We start from the raw sequence: 18,212 nt of genomic DNA, 5'->3' as shown, positions 1-18,212 counted from the left end.
TCATGTTAAATCATAATATAATGCAGCCTTCCTGTATATTCAAAAAGGTCTAACATGAACAATGTAATTCCTCAACCATAGAAACCAAACTGGTGTACATCTGAACAATAATTATTGCTCTACTAAACTGTGTGCATTCAATTAAAACCCACAAGTGTTATTTTAGCCACCTTTCATGACCTATTTTTAAAGTGACGAGTCAAGAGTTTTGTTTAAAAGTAATGGCGCCATTTAAACGATTCCCATCACTCGAAGGTTTAAATCAGCCTTTAAAAATGTACACCGTATTAAAAGGTCAGCAAATGAGGTATTTGTAAACAGCTGCAGACTTGTACACTAGTGGAACAGACATATTGGGCTTTCTGCTCCAGGTCTGACATTAACCTCCAAGTATGCACTTCAGCAAAGAGAAAAACATATTCCAAGTGCACTCTCAATCCCAACCAAGGTCAGCGTGGTTGCGACATCCAGCCTTGAAGAAACTCAGTGCTGCAAGAAATCTAGTGACTCACATTTGAAGGATTTTGACTGGATTCACTTTTTCTCCTCCCAAAGCTTGATATCAAACATTATGTTCTGGAATGCAAGCATTCTTGCGAGGTCGACTTTGCAAATGTGGTAAAAAAAAAATATATATAAAAATAAATAAAGCTGCGTTTTCTGTACAAGAATTCCAACCTCAGATTTATTGCATGTAAAAGAATGGATAATGATCTGTATGAATGTAAATATCATATGAATGATAAACCTCGCCTCACTCCTACAGCAGCAAGCACAGAATTTTGCATTGCAAATATGAAACATCCGAGATGAGTCTAAATTCAAACTAGGAATGTACCAATGCTGCCTTTTAAATTTCTGATAGAGATTACTACACAATTTAAATCAAACCTCTAGGCATTGAATGATGCAGATACTAATCTATCACACTGAGATGAGAGTCTTATGCTTAAACTGTCAAGCTGGATACAATTTCAGAGCTGGTTTTAGGGTTCTGTCCCCACAATCGCATGCAAACTTTCCTGATGCAAACTGTATAAACAGCCTTAAATACAACAGTGCATCAGACAGGAAAATGTGTCAAATACATTTATACCAGCTCTGACTTTTATAGTTAATAAGATCACATGCATTTATGTAAATGATTTGACTAAAGGCAGCTAGAGACAAGCTACAGGGCTAAAAAACTTTAAGCCAGAAAAATCAAGTCAAGTTTATTTCTATAGCGCTTTTCACAACAGACATTGTCTCAAAGCAGCTTTACAGTAATCAACAGTCAAGGTGAATGGTGTGCATCTATCCCTGATGAGCAAGCTCCCTTAGATGTCATGAAGAAACATTGAGAGGAACCAGACTCAAAAGGGGAACCCGTCCTCATTTGGGTGACATCAAAAGTGTGATTAGAAAAGGAAGAGAGTTTTTACACTTTTTTTTTTTTTTTACTCTTTCTGAACTTTAGTAAACTGGCATAGCTTATTTAAAAAATAAACAACAAATATAATGTTTACAGCTAAAATAGACAAAGCAGCATGCGTTTATACTCCAAGGTCCACAACATAAAACCTAGCCACATAAAATGATAAACTGTTCTCTAATGGATAAGCATTAAAGGGTAATTGTAAGGAAGGCGTTTTTATGAGTTTATTCAAATTTTGTGCCAAAAGGGAAATTGGCAGCTTTTGAGAAGAAAAGTGTATTGAAGATTTGTTTACTGAGCCCAAGGTCACAAACTCTAATGCTTAAAATTTTGAAAGACAAAACCTAATTCTAGAACAATTTTTTGCTTTCTGATCTGTTCAGCATGCAGACAATTATTGATATCTACTGACAGTTCAGAACTCAAGTATAGTGAGAACAATACTGCTGCCCAGAGGAAGCCATTCTGTGTGCAATGCAAAGAAAAACGTGGTCATCATACCCTTTCATTTTATACAAAGCAACCATCAGCTCTGCATCAACACCCCACCAGGTGAATGTGAATGTAGCCTTGTTAAAAGAAAGCAATGAAGCAAAGAACCTTCTATGTATCAGAAAATGTTGACTGTAAACAGCTGTTATTCACTAATTTTTAACTCTCCAAAATCTAGATTTGTTAGTACAAAAATAGCCCCTGAAACAAACAGTACAGTAGATACCTTTTTTCCCCCTTTTTTTTTTTTTTTTTTTGAGTGGAATGTATAATTGCTCAATCCTCAACTGCTAATGTTTATCTTGTGGAAAATAGTTTTTCTTTAAGATGACAAAACAGGCAAAAGGTCACTGCTTCTGCAAAAAAAAAAAAAAGCATTAAAAAGTCCAACAAGCAAAATGACATTTATGCAAGTAAAAAAAAAAAAATTGTCTCTACATATGTTTGCTGTGGGAAGCATTTTGAGTTCACTTGCCCGTGTAGAGGTAGACTAAATGCAAATCTCACTTGCAGTGTGACGCCACTCCATTCATGTGGGCACGACAGCGCACTGAACAGAAAACTATGTAAATCATATGCTATGGTCTTCACAGACATCTCAACCCTCCAACATAAAGGGAAGAATTTTTAAGTGACATTTCAGTGCTCTCTACCATTTTTATCCAAACCGAGGTAACATCTGACAGAATGGCTTTCTTTGTTGGCATTTCAGGCCAGACAGCTCTCCCCCCCCCCACACTATTCAGTTTTAGTGAGTCTGTGCTGTACTTAAACAATAAACTTTATATCTAGAGTGAGCTTTTTTCTGTGAACATGTTTTTACAGTTTCTCTAATATTCAAACCACCCCACGTGGCTTCAACATCCAAGCTGGTCAAAGTCATGGTGATCACATTTTTTTGAACTGAATCTCTTGGCTCGTATCTGCAAGATACGAGCCAAGCTCTGCTACTACATGACTAATTACATAAATGAGCAATAAATAAAAGATTGCAGAACTAGTTGCTCATTTTCTTTGTTGAGAACTTAAACTTTCACACATGCACAGTGGCTGACAAGGCTATACATTTCTTATTTTACACTGACTAAGTGTTGTCATCTTGAGGCACTTTTACCATATCCACATCCTCTCTACTTCGGGCAGAAAACTTTCTGCAACCGAACGGAGCTGAAACATCACTTGTATATCAACAATGTGACCGCTGCAGTTGGGGGAAAAACAAAAGTGGGAAATGTGGTTGAAGTTTCCTTGCAAGTTTGCCTTATTTGTAAATCATTCAGAGCACACACTCTTCCTGGAAAACCAAAATAGGGGAGGTTCAGGCTAAACATTTTGCTGTTGTGGTATGAAGATTGTTCTAGAGGACATGAGAGATGCTCTGTTTCCCTGCCAAAGCTCTGAAAGCAGCCATGGTGTGGTACAGCCAATTTCTATGCAAATGGAAAAAGTTTCCCAATAAATAGTGGTGGTACAGCATACAGGCTACAAGAAATAAACAGGTGAGATGCAAAATTGATGAGAAAAACTATGATGGGAGACAACATAAATAAAAAACACAAATATACTACACTTCTGAATGTGAAATAAAACCAAGTTTTCAATCAGGTAAACAAAACCAATGTTGTATTTTATGAGCCTTCAGTGATTCTGTATTTTTTTGGGGGCACAAGAGGGACCTATATAATATTAAGTAGGTTTTTATATGTTCTGGATAATTGGTATACACCATACCATCACAAAAGATCTATAAAAAATGGGAACGCAATTAAAGCACAAAACCGTGAACATCCAAAATCATCATCATGAGACAGACCAACAGACAGAGATATGAAATAAAAATGGGGAATGTTGGTTAAGCAAAGCAGTTCAGAAACCTGCTGACCTTCCCCTAATAAGACGGTCTTGTGACTCTGAAAAAAAATTTTTTAATGGTGTAGAAAGAAAAACAACATGGTTCCGAGATTACTTTGTCTTCCTGTTTAAAGTGGAACATGATTAATCCAACATCTGGCAACATAAAACTCAATTCAGAGATGACACTGCTGTAATAAGTATTTATCAAAAAAAAAAAAAATACCCATGTTTATAATTGAACAAACAAAGTACACCAGCAGGAGAAGATAAAATATGCGTTCATAGTGTCTGATAATCACAGTGAACATATCTAGGTCACTATTGAGCAATAGTTCAGGAACTGAACCTACTGAAACAAAAAACACAAGTCAGATAGTCTTGAATGAACGCAGACGATGATCAGGCTTCCCATAAACTCGCTTTATCATCAAATATTTGCAAATTAAGACTGTTGTGCTTTATAAAATGCAGTGGAATTAAGAATTTTTTATTATTTTCCCCTGTGGCTGGCACAGTATCACATACCATCTCTGGTGTATCCATATTTGGTACCATTCTAACAGGGGGGAAAAAAATGTCCAGGGTCAATAATGTGCCCTTAAAAAAAAAGCTGCAGCTGTGATCTTGCTTTCTCTGCATGAGCACGTCACCTGCAATGACCTGGTTTAACAGCTGCACAAATTTAACAGATGCCTTCCAAAAAGTTTAAGCTCTTGTTTTTAAAAGCTCATGTAAAACAACCTTAAATACAAAGTGAATGAAGAAAACAGACAGTAGGTGTCTGTTCTGTTTGTGGCACCGAGAGGAGCCTGGTTGAATTAAAGCCACACAATAAATGCTGTACCTGGATGCTTTCCACCTGACTCCACCACACACATTTAAAATGCACCATAATACATTTAATTATAACAGCGTTCATCATCATCATCAAATCATTGCACTTGTTACGTTACATCATTCTGCGATTGCCAATGGACATCTTATTTACTCGGCCTGAATGGCCGTTTTTCATAATGAGCTCGTTGGAGAAATTGAGGTTTGGAAAAAGGACTGCTTGTGCGCCAACATTTTATTGAGACATCAGCCTCGCCTGATGGATTCTGCGGCCTTCGCGTGGCCCACAGCAAATGTCTACATGGTTCAACAAATGCTGGGACATCGAGAGACACGAGATTCCGCTTCAGAAAATTCTGACTCTCAAGGCTAATCGAGTGATAAAACATGCAGCAGTGCATAAACAGTAAATTTCATTCGGCAATCCTGGGACATGCTGAAAAACACTGCAAACACACTTTGTTATGAAAATGAAAAATCTCACAGTAGGAAAAGGTCTTTCTAAAGTCCATTCATTTGGCTTCATTGCATGCACACTCAAGCTTGGTATGAAATTTAGCTTGTGTAGGCTTTTGGATCATAGATTATTCATCAGGGAAAGCAAGACAATGTATGCAATTTAATAAATCAGCCAAAATTATTTCATAAACGAGCAACACACTACAGCTTTGAGGGGGTTTAAAATAACTGGTCGCTAGAGGACGGAGCTGATGAATAGGCATCAATGTTCACATGCTCCAAGCAAAAGGAATTCACACATTAACATTTCAAATAAGTAATTATATTTTAATTCAGGGTAATTAGCTCCAAAAGGAAAAACATCTGACAAAAAGAGCTCATTTTTTCAAACCCGTATCAGCATGTCAGTGATGCCTGTACACTTATACAAGCAAAACTGTCGCAAATGTAGCTAATAAACCTGAACAGGAGACATTAGGTAACAATCCAAGTTCACATACAAGCCTTGGTTTGGAAATTTTTTTTTATTTTTTTTTAATTTTTTTCTTAAACACTAACTTGTGTGTCTCAGTTCTAGCCAAAATAAGGTGAGCACAAACATGACTGCTTCTCTACAAACTCAAAGGGCAATTCACAGTACCCTGCACTTATTTTTAATGGCCACGCTCCCTGTTACTGCTCAGTGTCCCCAAGTTGGCTGTCCTCAAGCGCTTCATTAAAACCACTCTTCAAACAACAGAGCCTGAGATTTGAGACCTGACACAGTGTTTTCCCCTAACATAGTGTATTTTTTTTTTTCCTTGAATAGCTTAAAGGCCATAAGAGCAGTTTACACTCAAGTCTTAATCACTGAACCACTGCAGACTTCAGATTTACATGATAAACTTGAAGTTAAATGTGGAAAACTTGAGTACGATGTCTCATAATTATTCCTATTTAAACAGTTAGAAATGATCAAATCTATAGCATATATAGTATTTATATCACATTCCCTGGTGTCACTGACATTAATGTTCCCTTCACAATTTCCTCCTTATGTTGTCTTGAGAAGTTTATTCTAATCACCTTTGTCCCTGGCTTAATAATTAGGCATACATTTAAAAATATTAATTTCAGCTTTATATTCAGATTTCTGTAGAGGTCCTTCAAAAAGAGTGCATTGAAAATAAACTAAATGAACTTGTATATTTAATATGTATACTTTCACTGACCCTTTTTACTCAATGTTCACATTCACTGCTAAACCCATAAGACAAACAGGAGAGTCTAGGGATGAGATCTGCCTACTGCGTGCTTACGCACCCACACAAACAGGCTCAAGCGATGTCTGACTGGGTTTTGCCTCAGATGTTCTCTTCACTCAATTACTTACTGTATCACATTCTACACCACCCAACTTGTTAAATAGATGAAGCTGTTCACCACAAAGTTTCGGCTTTACTGGTCCATCTGGTTACAAGGAATCATTTTGTGCATGTAGTCTATAAGATGGAGGTGCACAATTTTTTCCAGATGAATAATTCAAAGCGTAGTCGCTCTACATGGCAAGTTTTCTGCCGTACTCGTCGCTAGTTAATTTATTAGGACATAAAGAGAAGGCAGAAACATGACCGGTAAATATATCCAATTGGTCTTGTTAGTTTGTGAAATACCTTTTGTCATTTATAAAATATGCAGTAGCATGCACAAGGAAGAGTGACATCTGAAATCAGTTTGATTTAAGGTCAAGGGCTGTTGTGTCCAAGATGCTTTCGAGAAAATAAAGGTAAGAACGCTTTAAGGAGAAAAAAAGAAGAAGAAAAAACACAGCTTCATCCCACATTATTCCTATATAGAAGGCTGAACTTTAAAAATAGCAGAGACATGTGCACGCACACACCACTGCCACCACCCAAACAGAGAGAAAAATGTTTTATGCATTTCATCAGCCACCCAGAGTGATCAAAACATACATTTAGGAAAATTATACATTTATGAGCTCCCTATAAACAGGTGGAAGAGTATGAATACTTAGGCAATGGCTTTTTCCTGACTGCTGTTTAAAGTTTACGCTGTTCAAAGTCCCCTCTAAAAGTCATTCTGATTTTGTACCTGGTAGACAGCCTGGATCATCTGTCTACACAACAAACACACTGTGCAAATAATAGCAACAGAAAAGAACAGTCAATACGCATTGGTATATAGAGGGTTGGAACTAGCCATCTATTCTGAGAAAACAAACCTAACCAGACATGCATGATATTGCAATGCTGGACTCCAAGTAGATGGTTATAAAAAAAAATAAAAAAATAAAAAATAAAAAAAAAAAACACACAACCCTCAGATATGACAAAAGCCATATCCTGTAGCTAAAAATAATTGAATTATTGTTGCGCCCCAAATTCTGCATTAAAGAACGGGTTTAATGTTCATTACTTCTTGAGGCACCTATTGTTAAAACAATTAAAACATGACCTTGCCATTACTTAATTCAGGAGACATCCACAACATTCCACCCACCATCTACACATCAGTATACAAACATACACCAAGACAAAAGCAAAACAGTATGTCTGTAAATTACAGTATTCACCAGAAGGGCTATACACGTAAACAGTGAATTAGTTAAAAGTTTACAGACACCTGTCCATCACACCAGGAAGTGGTTCTTCCCCATAAAGTTTCATCAAATATGGAAGCACACAATAATTTAAATGTAATGTCACCATGCATAGATAAATATGAACACGTGTTTTCTGTAGGCGTACACAAAAGTGTGCCTTTATAATGTGCAGTATAAGGAGTCATCAGATGCAATGTGTTACAAAGCTAGGCTTTTTTTTTTTTTTTTATCTAAATGCTTACTGAACCTATTCAATTCCAAGATCAAAATTGCATTAGGAAAGTCAGTGCATTATTTTCAATATGCTGCTCATGGATTCTACAAAATGGAAATATCAGGATTAGCTAACCTGGCATACCCAGCAAGTGATGTATGAAGGATTTCTATTTTCCAAATTTCAAGATTCTATCCTTATTTCACAGAATCATATATGCTGGAAACATATTTACATACTAGCGATACCTAATAAGAGCCATTGGTTACACATTAGCGACAAAACATTTAACTAATGTTGAGTACACTAGACAATGCACTACTTAGAAAGTAAATGCTACACAAGTAAAAAACAATTTAATCAGCGAAAATATTTAATCCTGCTATGTCAGTATTCTAAAGGCCTTAGATATTTTACGCTTGACGGAATATAATACCGGAACAAATTTTCACTTTGGCTCTTCTGTGAAGGAACCAAGCTTCATAAATTCTCTACTACATACCGACAATTTTTTAAATGTGTGTTAATGGGCAGGAGCTGTGCATGGATGCATGAGATATGCATTTGTAAATAAATGCATGTCCCTAAACTTAAGCTTAAAGTAAATAAATAAAAAAATATAATACAAAAAAAAATGTAAATAACACTGTGACCACATGACCAGCCAGAAGCTTTAAATTATACAAGAATGCACAATCGCCATGCGTGAATAGGATCTCAAGGTATAATTATGGTTTAATTACTGAATGCCAGCAGACAGCAGAGATGTGCATCAGGATGAAATTATCACTACAGAAATTATACCCACGGCAAAATGTCACACAGTGCAAAGCTCACACGGTACTCACATTGCCATGGTTAATGAACCCATGTTTCTGGGCAATGCGGTTGGCTTCCTCCTCTCCTCCGCTGATATGGATGGCCCATGAGTTTGTGTAAACCTTCTGGGCAAGGGACGGCGTGACCTCGGCAGTCAGGAGGGTCAGCAACGTGACGAGTGGCAAGCAGGCCAGGCACAGCTCCATCAGAGAGGGTGGAGGTCACAGAAACCTCGGGTCTTCAAATCCCTCAAAACGTGCACATGAAGCGGATGCAGCAAATCTTTCAGATCACCTTCGGAGGAGAAAGAGAGAGAGAATAGTCCACAATGAGTCAGCTATTACACTTGTGCTGTCAAATTAAAGTGCGATTTATGCTCTTTTTTTGTGGCGCTTAAGACAAAACCAATACTGGAGATTATTAAAAAAAAATAAATAAATAAAAACAACATACACAGAGTGCCTAAGATATTTTCAAAGAAAAATAAGCTGTCAAAAATAACCTGGCTGACCTGTCAGCATTTCAGAACTACCATTCTGTAAAACTGAAGAGCTGCAGTTCCATATCGCCTACTACATACAAAATTTAAAAGTAAAACCAAAGAAACTCTAGATTCTTAGATGAATATGTTTGGATTTGATTCCATGCTCTTTAGTGTGATCATTACCGAGATAAGACTACAGTGTAATTAAGCAGGTAAACAAGCAGGAAATTGCTAAATAAAGTGTGCACACCTTAGCAGCACAACCAACACAAATCCTGAGAAGGCAAACAAACATCAACAGTTTGCAATCATTTGAGGTTTTGGTGAGTATTTCTACTTAATTGTTGCTTACCACATCAACAATGACCACTTCAGAAATTATAGTGGGTGACAGTGGAACACCCACTTAAATTACAGTAAATGTGATGAATGAAAATGGCTTGTGTGGCTTTGCTTTAAATGTTCACACCCTAATAAAGAAAGCCAGGCACCATTTTCTTGTCATATTCATGCAAAAACAATTAACATGTACTAAAAAATTTAAAAACAGCTCCACCATATAAAACAAACCTAAACAACTAGAGGTGAGGCTGAACAATTAATCTTGCTTTCAAGAAAACAATTTATGGCTTCTTTACATAAACAGTGACTGTGATGCGGAGATATTGTTTGTTCTTTTTTTTTTTTATCCCAGCAATCTAGCAATGGTAACAATTATTACGTCCTGAACAATGACAGGAAACATTTTTACCCACCTATAGCTACACATTTAATGTTGTGGAACGCCCACAAAAAAGGCCATCATTGTCCTATCATTGTTTCTGTTCCAGCAGCTATGAACTCTTCATTCTTTCTCAGAGTCAAAAATGGAGCTTACACTGTTAAAGAGAGAACCAGTTTTTCCTCAGTGTGTTTAGCTGCTTTGTGGCACAAAATGAAAAGAAAATACTTTCATAAAAAAGACGCAGAGGCGGGTTTCAGATATCTAGGAGATCGCACGCACTGGTTTTCACCTCATCCAATGATGAAAAGAATGATAAATTGGCATATGACAAATTGCAAATGGGATAAATGACAAATTAAAAGTGTGTGTGTGTGTAATATTTTATTTTATATATATATATATATATATATATATATATATATATATATATATATATATATATATATATATATATAAATAAAACTGTGTGTAATCTCTATATATCTCTATAGAGAGAAAGAGAGAGAGAGACATAGATATATAAATAAAATGGTCAAGTGTTCTAAACCTGCCACTTTCTTAATGTTCAGTCCATACAATAAAGTGCAGCTTATCTCTACAATCAGGCAACTTTGTTCTTCCTTTCCATGAATCGGAAAGCAGTTAAAATAGGGAGGGAAAAAAACAGCATTGTTTGCAGACTATTCATCCTCGTGTTCTATTGTCTATACTTTTAATTCCCATTTTAGGAAAGTTCAGAGTCTCCTTAAAAATGACAACCAAATGCACATAATCAGAATGAAAAAGAACTAAAACTGTATTTTAGAGGATATTTCTAATCTTGAGGATAAATCAGGAAATCTCTTTATGGTACATAGACAAACCGTAAAAACTCATTTCATTTGTATCTTTTGGAACAAAATGTATCTGCACTGTACCTTTTACCTTACAGTGTGTGAACAGCCCTGATATGTCTAAATTATGGCCTTCCAGTATGCATTTTGCTTTTTTTTACAAACTTGAGATACACAGTTGGTAGCATGCTTTAGCATTTTATTTTGTCAGAGTTTAGTAAAACAGACTAGTCACTTGAGACCACTTTAAAAAAAATCTGTTTGGAAAAACAAACCACAAAAAGTGATATATTCTTGGAATGAAGACAGCAATACAGAATGGCTGCACCCCAAATAGTGCACAATACAGTCAATAGAAAACTTTTTCATGGTAAATCTAACAATCTTTTAGCTCTAAACAACTGGGCTGATGTTTAACTAGAACACTTTCTCAATCACCAAAATTTGAATTCACTTCTATCTGCATGATTTCAATTAATCAAACATCACAATATAGATTACTCTCCATTTTACACAGATTATAACATGGAGCTTGAGATTTATTTCAATTATGTAGATGGAGATTATTGTGGAGATGTAGAGTATTTTTTCTATTGTAGAGGTGATGGCTCTTAATATAAATAAATTTCCATCTCCACAATAGAAATTCATCTCCATCTCCACCCCTGAAATTAATTTCTAACTACATCTCACAATGTCGGCTCCACTGAACTTACTCAGCCGTGTCTCTGAGGACCTGCTGCGTTCGCATCAACCACTAATGCAAGAGAGATGGGAGACTAAGGACAATTATGTTCTAACCAGAAACAATGTGGGAGTTGTAATAATCATTGTTATATCTTTATATATTAGGGGAACTTTTGATTCTTTAATAAATGTAAACACTTGGAACTGAATAATAAATACAGCCTCTCTTCACGTCATCATTTTCCAGAGGCATCTAGAAAATAGTCCTATTCCGCTTTCAGAGTTGGCACACAAAAATGCTGATGTGTCCTGCACAGAATTTAAATTTGACACCTTCTTTTACACCCCATTTTATCGATGTACATTTCAATAAAAAATACTGAAACGCCTTAAGATTATTCTGCTCAAATGAACTACCTTACACGGTGACAACGTGTTCTGGGACACCAATAACATGTCAACAGTTATATTTAACATATGTACCGAGTTCTGCTCTGGCACCACCTTTTATGTGTGCAGTAAAAAAAAGAACTGCATTAACTGGAATTTCGTTGGAATGAGGAAAGAGAACAAGTGCTGGGTAAAATGTGCAATTGCTCCAGAAGTATGTAACCTGCGGAAATGCTGCTTACACAAGAGTCATCCTTCCCTTCAGAGAACACAAACATGGATTCCAAAAAATAGGTAATAAATAAATTTAAATGAGCACAACAAATAATCGAAATAATGTGGGGCTACTACTGCACCGCAGAGTACTGTTAGCAAACACTTAGCAACACACGAAGAACAGATAAACTAATTTCCCTCACAACAAATGAAAATCTGGTGTAGATACGACATTGAGCATGGAAAAAGGTTTTATAGAGTTCTTTTGCACGGTTTATCTTTCGTTTGCTTTTTCTCTCACACAGTCTGTCTCTTGCACTCTATCTATCGGTCTAAGAGACAGACCGTTGCATGATATAGAAAACAAGGGCAGAGTAAAAATAAAAAGTAAAATATCAAAAGTTTCATTTTAGAAACTGAAACAAGCTATAACATTAAACCGAGATCAGCACAAGTGTTAAACACCAAAAAAACAATGAAAAGCTCCTGCCTGGTGAGCAAAATATGTTAAAAGCTAAGCTGTCATTTGTTGATTAACTTATTCATTTGTTGAGTTGTTGATTGTACTCCCATTGCTGGTAAAACCGATTGCTTTTAATAAGAACACTGTACACTTATAGTTGCTTCTGTGTTACCTAAATGTTTTTTTTTTTCCCCTGTTTTTGTTTTTCCGACACAAAATTGAAAAAATTTAATCAAATATACTTTCAAAGCTATCTATATTAAAAAATCCCTGACAATTACACTTACTTCCTGATAGATCATTTTAATATAAAATGTCAATGGAACAGCTTAGAAACAATTCATGATTTTTTTTTACCCTTCTACTAATGAATACTTTTTCCATTTTAACATGGAGAGGTACATCAGGAAACAGGACTGTTAAAGGACAGGATCAACTTCACTAAATAAAGAAGCATTGCTATTGACAGCAGTGCTTCAGAAACATGGGCCAGAAATCAGAGCAGTTTCTCTGTGTATTGGCAACAAAGTGCAAGATGCAGGGATAAACCTGGCGGGCAAAAAGCCAACATCCTGCTATGATTGTCGGCTTCCAGTTGACAAATCTGCTATCCAGTTGGACAAGTAGGGTAAGATGTTTGTTCAACCGAGATAACTGCTGATGTCACCATATGTCTGCAAATTCATAATTTGTTTTACAGAACAGAACTTGGAAGGAATTTTATCTCTGTCTGTGTCTATCTGACAGAAATGACAATTAAATAGAATTAACTGAGAGAAGTGGTTTACCCGTACATCATGCACTTTCTGCTCCCGTAGAATTCATCTGTTCGAGAACAGAGAAAGGAACCACAAATAAAGAGATCTAGACCACATGCTTTACGGTTACATAAAGGCTGTTTGTCTGCATTTTCTTTACATATTTAGGGTGTGCTATTAGAGCAGGCTTCAATCATCTGTACAATGCAACAAAAAAAAAGAAAAAAAAAAAAAAAAAAAGAAGAAGATTGTTAGCTAGCTAAGGCATGTCAATATTGGCTAACCGCACATGTGTCTTGCTGCTACAAAGTATGAGGAAAACTTAAATCCACCACATCAAGCACGCCCTGAATCTCCCAGATTTGCAGCTGTTTTGTCAGGGACTTGAGACCTACATAAAGGAATATTGTGAATAACTGACATAGATCAAAACTAAATCATAAAAATGTAAATGATCAACAATTACAATATTGCTCATGATGGGAAAAACATCTATAGTTTAATTTAATGTTGTGAAACAAATTACTTCCTGCTGACAGCTATAAAGTCATTCCTCACAATCCTCTCCTTTCATTAAGTTAATGAGACAGAAAGATCAAACAACCCACAGCTAGTCACGTCACAGATAACCCGTAAAGTGTTTTGAAGCTCAACAGAAAACTTACTTGACATTAATTGTCTCTTCAAAGACGCTTCAGCACATTCAGGATTATATTGCTTTCTTTAATAAATAACACCTTTATATCCTTTTGTTTTTAGGTTTACTGTCTAGGTGGACTTTCACAAGTTCAATAGTTTCCAAATTGTGCTGTTGGACCCAAAAAAAACAAAAAAAAAAAAAAAACACCACACTCTTCATGACCAAATAATTTAAAGAATTAAACTATGATGTGGTATAAAAAAAACAATTAAATTAATACTGAGATTTTAACTTAAGCTATTAACACACTCACAATCTCGTTCCAGTGAGCGAGGCAAAATATCACTTCACAACCTGAAAAAGTTATACTCTGTACAAAATTTATCACAAAGATCATTTCCAGACCAGACAATTATTCCACAGAACATTTTTTGGGGATAAAAATGCTTCCTAAAACAAAGAAAAAGTACAATAAGTATAATAAAATAAATAAATAAATAAATAAATAAATAAATAAATAAATAAAAGAGTATAAAAGTATAATAGTGCTATAAACTAAACAGCAAGATTTAAATGATTACACTTCTACACTACTTGGTACAAATGTAAGCAAGCAGATATAATTTTAAGAAAACAGAAGTACTCACTTCAGCACAATCTTTACACAGAAGCAGATAGACAGATTGCCCTTCACAGATCTGATATTAAAGCAAACGCTGACAACGATTTCAAAGTACACCCCGTTCGAGTGACATCACCTGAGCTTCCTGAGATCACAACACGCCTGCAAACACTTTCAGCAGGCTCGACATAAATACAAAAGGGGAGGAAAGCACAAATTTCTACAATCATAGGTTCCAGGAGCACTGAAAAATAAAAATAAATAAACAAATAAACAACCAGCGACTGCTACCTTTTTTTTTTTCTCCAACTAAAAGTCTTACTCCCAGTGAGTCACGATTTAGTAAGAAGCACTGACACGCATGTCCAAATCCTTATTATCGGGAAGCTTGAGGCGAGACAGAAGGCAAGAGCTTATATCGGAGTCACTTAAGCTGATCTGGAGGTGAAAAATAAAATCCAGTCTGTTTGTGTGTTTAGGACATATGAACCCCCTCCCAAAAAAAAAAAAAAAGGAGATAAAAGGAGCTGCTAAATCTACAGGAAATACACATAGTATATTGCTTTGTAATGGTATAACAGGATCAAGATAAAAATGGGTGCAGGAGATAATAAAAATATATCACTCATAACTTTTTACAGTTTCACAGATGTTGCTGTAATACAATTCATTTTTGACACTTTCCAGAGTAACTGGGGTTTTAATCTCAGTAACTTTCCTCGTTCAACAATCGAGGCTTTGAATTTGCTTTCTGACCAAGGAAATGCTTTATTTACTTTTCTAAAAAAAATTAAAGTGTATTAGACACAAAGTGATTATGGCTTTTCGTGTTTTTGAGAAGAGAATAAATTGAATTTCATCCTCGTTAACTAAAACATTACACTAATCTCATTTTGGACCTAATGATAGGAAAATTCAGAAAATGATTAATTATAGACTTAATTGCTAATACTTCTTGGAACTTGATGGGGGGGAGATGTTTTGCTTTAACAAAATGTAACACAGAACACCTTAGAAAGTGTCAGAAAGACAAAGGCGTTTCTTTTAAGAATTGGAGGATAAAAACCTTACCTCAGACAACATTTGGGGTTTCGGATGCTGATGTGTTGAATACAGTCTGCTGGGAGTTTCCCTGTTCGGATCCACTGGTTTTAAACAAAAAGACGGATGTCCTATAAGTCGTGTTGAAGTAACTGGCTGCCTTGATATCTAAATTAGACTGCTGTCTACGGATTTCCTGGTTCCAAACAGTCGAGCCAGGTTACAAAACAAGAGCAGTATGCCACGCAAAAAGCGAGAACTGAACCAGCAGTGTACAGGAGCTGCCCAAACAAGAGTGGTCGTGTGTTCACGGAGTCATGTTTCACATGGGAAGCTCCGTTAGTCCGGTTTTTTAAAACCTCACAGCTGCTTGCTTGTGTGCGCGTTTGTATATATGCGTCGTTTCGTACTATAAAACACCAGCAGAGACCACGAAGCTTTTACGTTGGCTGTCCAAATGTCCTGACAGGTTCGTCCGTAAACGAGTTACTTCACAACTCTACACACACACCTATCTGCTGTACCGCACACAAACTTTGCCATAGCCAGCTAGCTTTCTTTGGATCTGGTTTCCGTTACGCGACGCGGCTGAAGAGCAACGGCTCGTTTTCAACGGCTCGCCTTTTGGACCGAACGCTAACATTGCTGTCTGGACATGTTCAAGTCACCGAGAAGGGAACGAAAAAAAAAAGGACTCGGAATGAAAATACAATACAAACAAAAACACAAGCCAAAACGCGAGGATCCTCCACTAGAGCTGGACGGAGAGGCGGTCCACGCGCCGCTCCTCAGGAAATACGTCACACGAGCACGCGCAGAGGAAAAAAAAAGAAAAGAAACAGAAGCGTGTAGTATTAATAGAGTCGTTACTGTGTTCTAGCACCATCTATCGGCCGGTTTCATTTCTCGATTACCACATTCTACAAAGTCAAAAGATCAAATGAAACAAAAGGCTGATTTTTGTTTTTGGTGCGACAAAATCAGTCTAATGGTTAATATCTGGTAATAATTAAAAAAAAAAAAAGGCTTTTTAAAATGACTGTTTGTGTAAGATAATAGTGGCTCACCGGTTGACGGTGGATGAAACCTTCACCCACAAGGCCAGGGCAAATCGCTCTGCACCCTGGAGGCAGACAAACTAAACTCACCTGAATCAATCAGCTAAGCAGAAGGGGATGATTGCTTTCGATGTGGCTTGGTTTCATTCCCAATGATTGACATATCTAGTGCACTACTTATAATGTAGAAGCTGTGCACTATCTAGAGAGTATAGAAGAATTTGGATAGTGAATGGGAGTTTTGTCCAAAGTATCTTGAGGCCTTATCTCCTCCAAATCTGCTTAAAGAAGATGCCATTTTCAAAAAAGCAGCATGTTATATCTACACTGAGTCAGCCATTTTTTTTTTGTCATTTTATCAAGTACCTCTTGGGTACCTATAATTCCTAATTGGAAAGGGAACAACCGAAGACCCCTTCTGACCAGATATTATCTGTGTAGTGGACAGTACTTAGCATGTAACATGGCAGTTGTGGGTTCTGGTTTATAAGGACAACAGTAGATGTCCTTATAAGGACTAGAGTAGTGTTACTCACTGCTTGGCAAATTACACTACAGGTGCCACTAGTAACAAACTAGAGGACAGTGAACACATACCATTGCTTCACTCCGACCATTTCTCCTGCTGGCTTTCCGCTTACTGGTGCTGGCCTACTGAGCCAAAAATTGACCAGCACTTTCTACCTTACAGTACTTATTTCACTGCACCATGCTCCCTCTGATTCTCAAACTCTTCTTGATTGGTAGGTTCCATCACCTTTCAGTGTACAATAAAGACATGCTTCAAGACTGTTAAAGCACCTAAATGGTAGAACAAAATTTCACTTAATGTCAGAATAGCTAATAGCCAAAGTTAATAAATTTTTAAAGATCTACCTCTTCCAGCAGAACTTGAATGAGCACTTCTTCTATTGAAAACAAATGCTGCTGTTACAACTATTTTCGTTCCCAACAAACTGTTTTCATCTGATAATATTATTTTTCTGTATCCCAACGAAACAGTAACAAATACTACTGCCATAAATGTGAATGTACATTATGCATGGAGATAGACAAAACTATAGTCAAACACAGAGCTGACCAACAAGGTGCTACATGTGTGTATAACAGTGTCCAGTAAGTACTGTCTGTTACACATTCAGATCAGGTTTCAAAATATGTTTCATTCACAAACCCTTCAGGTAGGTGGCATGCCGGTGCTGCAGATGTCATTTCCAGTTGAACGCCATGATCCGGTCGGTCCAGAGCTTAGGTTACTGCTTGTAAAGAGTTTCCGATGTCCACCTTGTTCCTGCATGGGTTTCTGCCATGTCCTTTGCTTCCTGCTAAATCCTAAAGCATGCTGGTATATATCATTAATTTGTGTGTGTGCGTGTGTGCGCATTATGCCCTTCAGTAGACTTGTGTCCCATTCTGGGTGTATTTCTGCTTTAACCACAGTCTCCAGATCAACAGTGACCTTGACTATTATAAAGCAGCTAATAAACATGGATGATGAATGAATGATTGTTCAGCAGATGCCTGTTTATTTTGTTTTCATTCAATTTATCCTACCACACACTGGGGTCCTGAGGTCTAAGTATTATCTCAAACTGTCATATTTCC

The 18,212-nt window shown here is 36.6% G+C and overlaps 1 protein-coding gene across 5 annotated transcripts in view; it reads right to left on the bottom strand.

Moving 5' to 3' along the window:
* furina (furin (paired basic amino acid cleaving enzyme) a) overlaps window positions 1-16,726 on the bottom strand; it is a 67,064-nt gene extending 50,338 nt beyond the window's left edge. Inside the window, exons 1-3 of one of the 5 annotated variants that reach the window (XM_046858182.1) lie at window positions 16,617-16,635; window positions 15,580-15,653; window positions 8,721-8,985 (exon numbers count right to left, since the gene is read on the bottom strand). In XM_046858182.1, coding sequence (XP_046714138.1) covers window positions 8,721-8,897 — 177 coding nt within the window. In that variant the 5' untranslated portion in view covers window positions 8,898-8,985; window positions 15,580-15,653; window positions 16,617-16,635. Of the gene's footprint in view, window positions 1-8,720; window positions 8,986-14,533; window positions 14,678-15,579; window positions 16,356-16,616 lie in introns of those variants that run through there. The other 4 variants (XM_046858181.1, XM_046858184.1, XM_046858180.1 and 1 more) reach the window with 4 other exon arrangements.
* Window positions 16,727-18,212: the final 1,486 nt, after the last annotated feature.

This window comes from Silurus meridionalis, chromosome 9 (genome assembly GCF_014805685.1).
Source record: "Silurus meridionalis isolate SWU-2019-XX chromosome 9, ASM1480568v1, whole genome shotgun sequence".
Classification (NCBI taxonomy): Eukaryota; Metazoa; Chordata; class Actinopteri; order Siluriformes; family Siluridae; genus Silurus; species Silurus meridionalis.
This window is presented reverse-complemented; position numbering and strand designations above follow the sequence as displayed.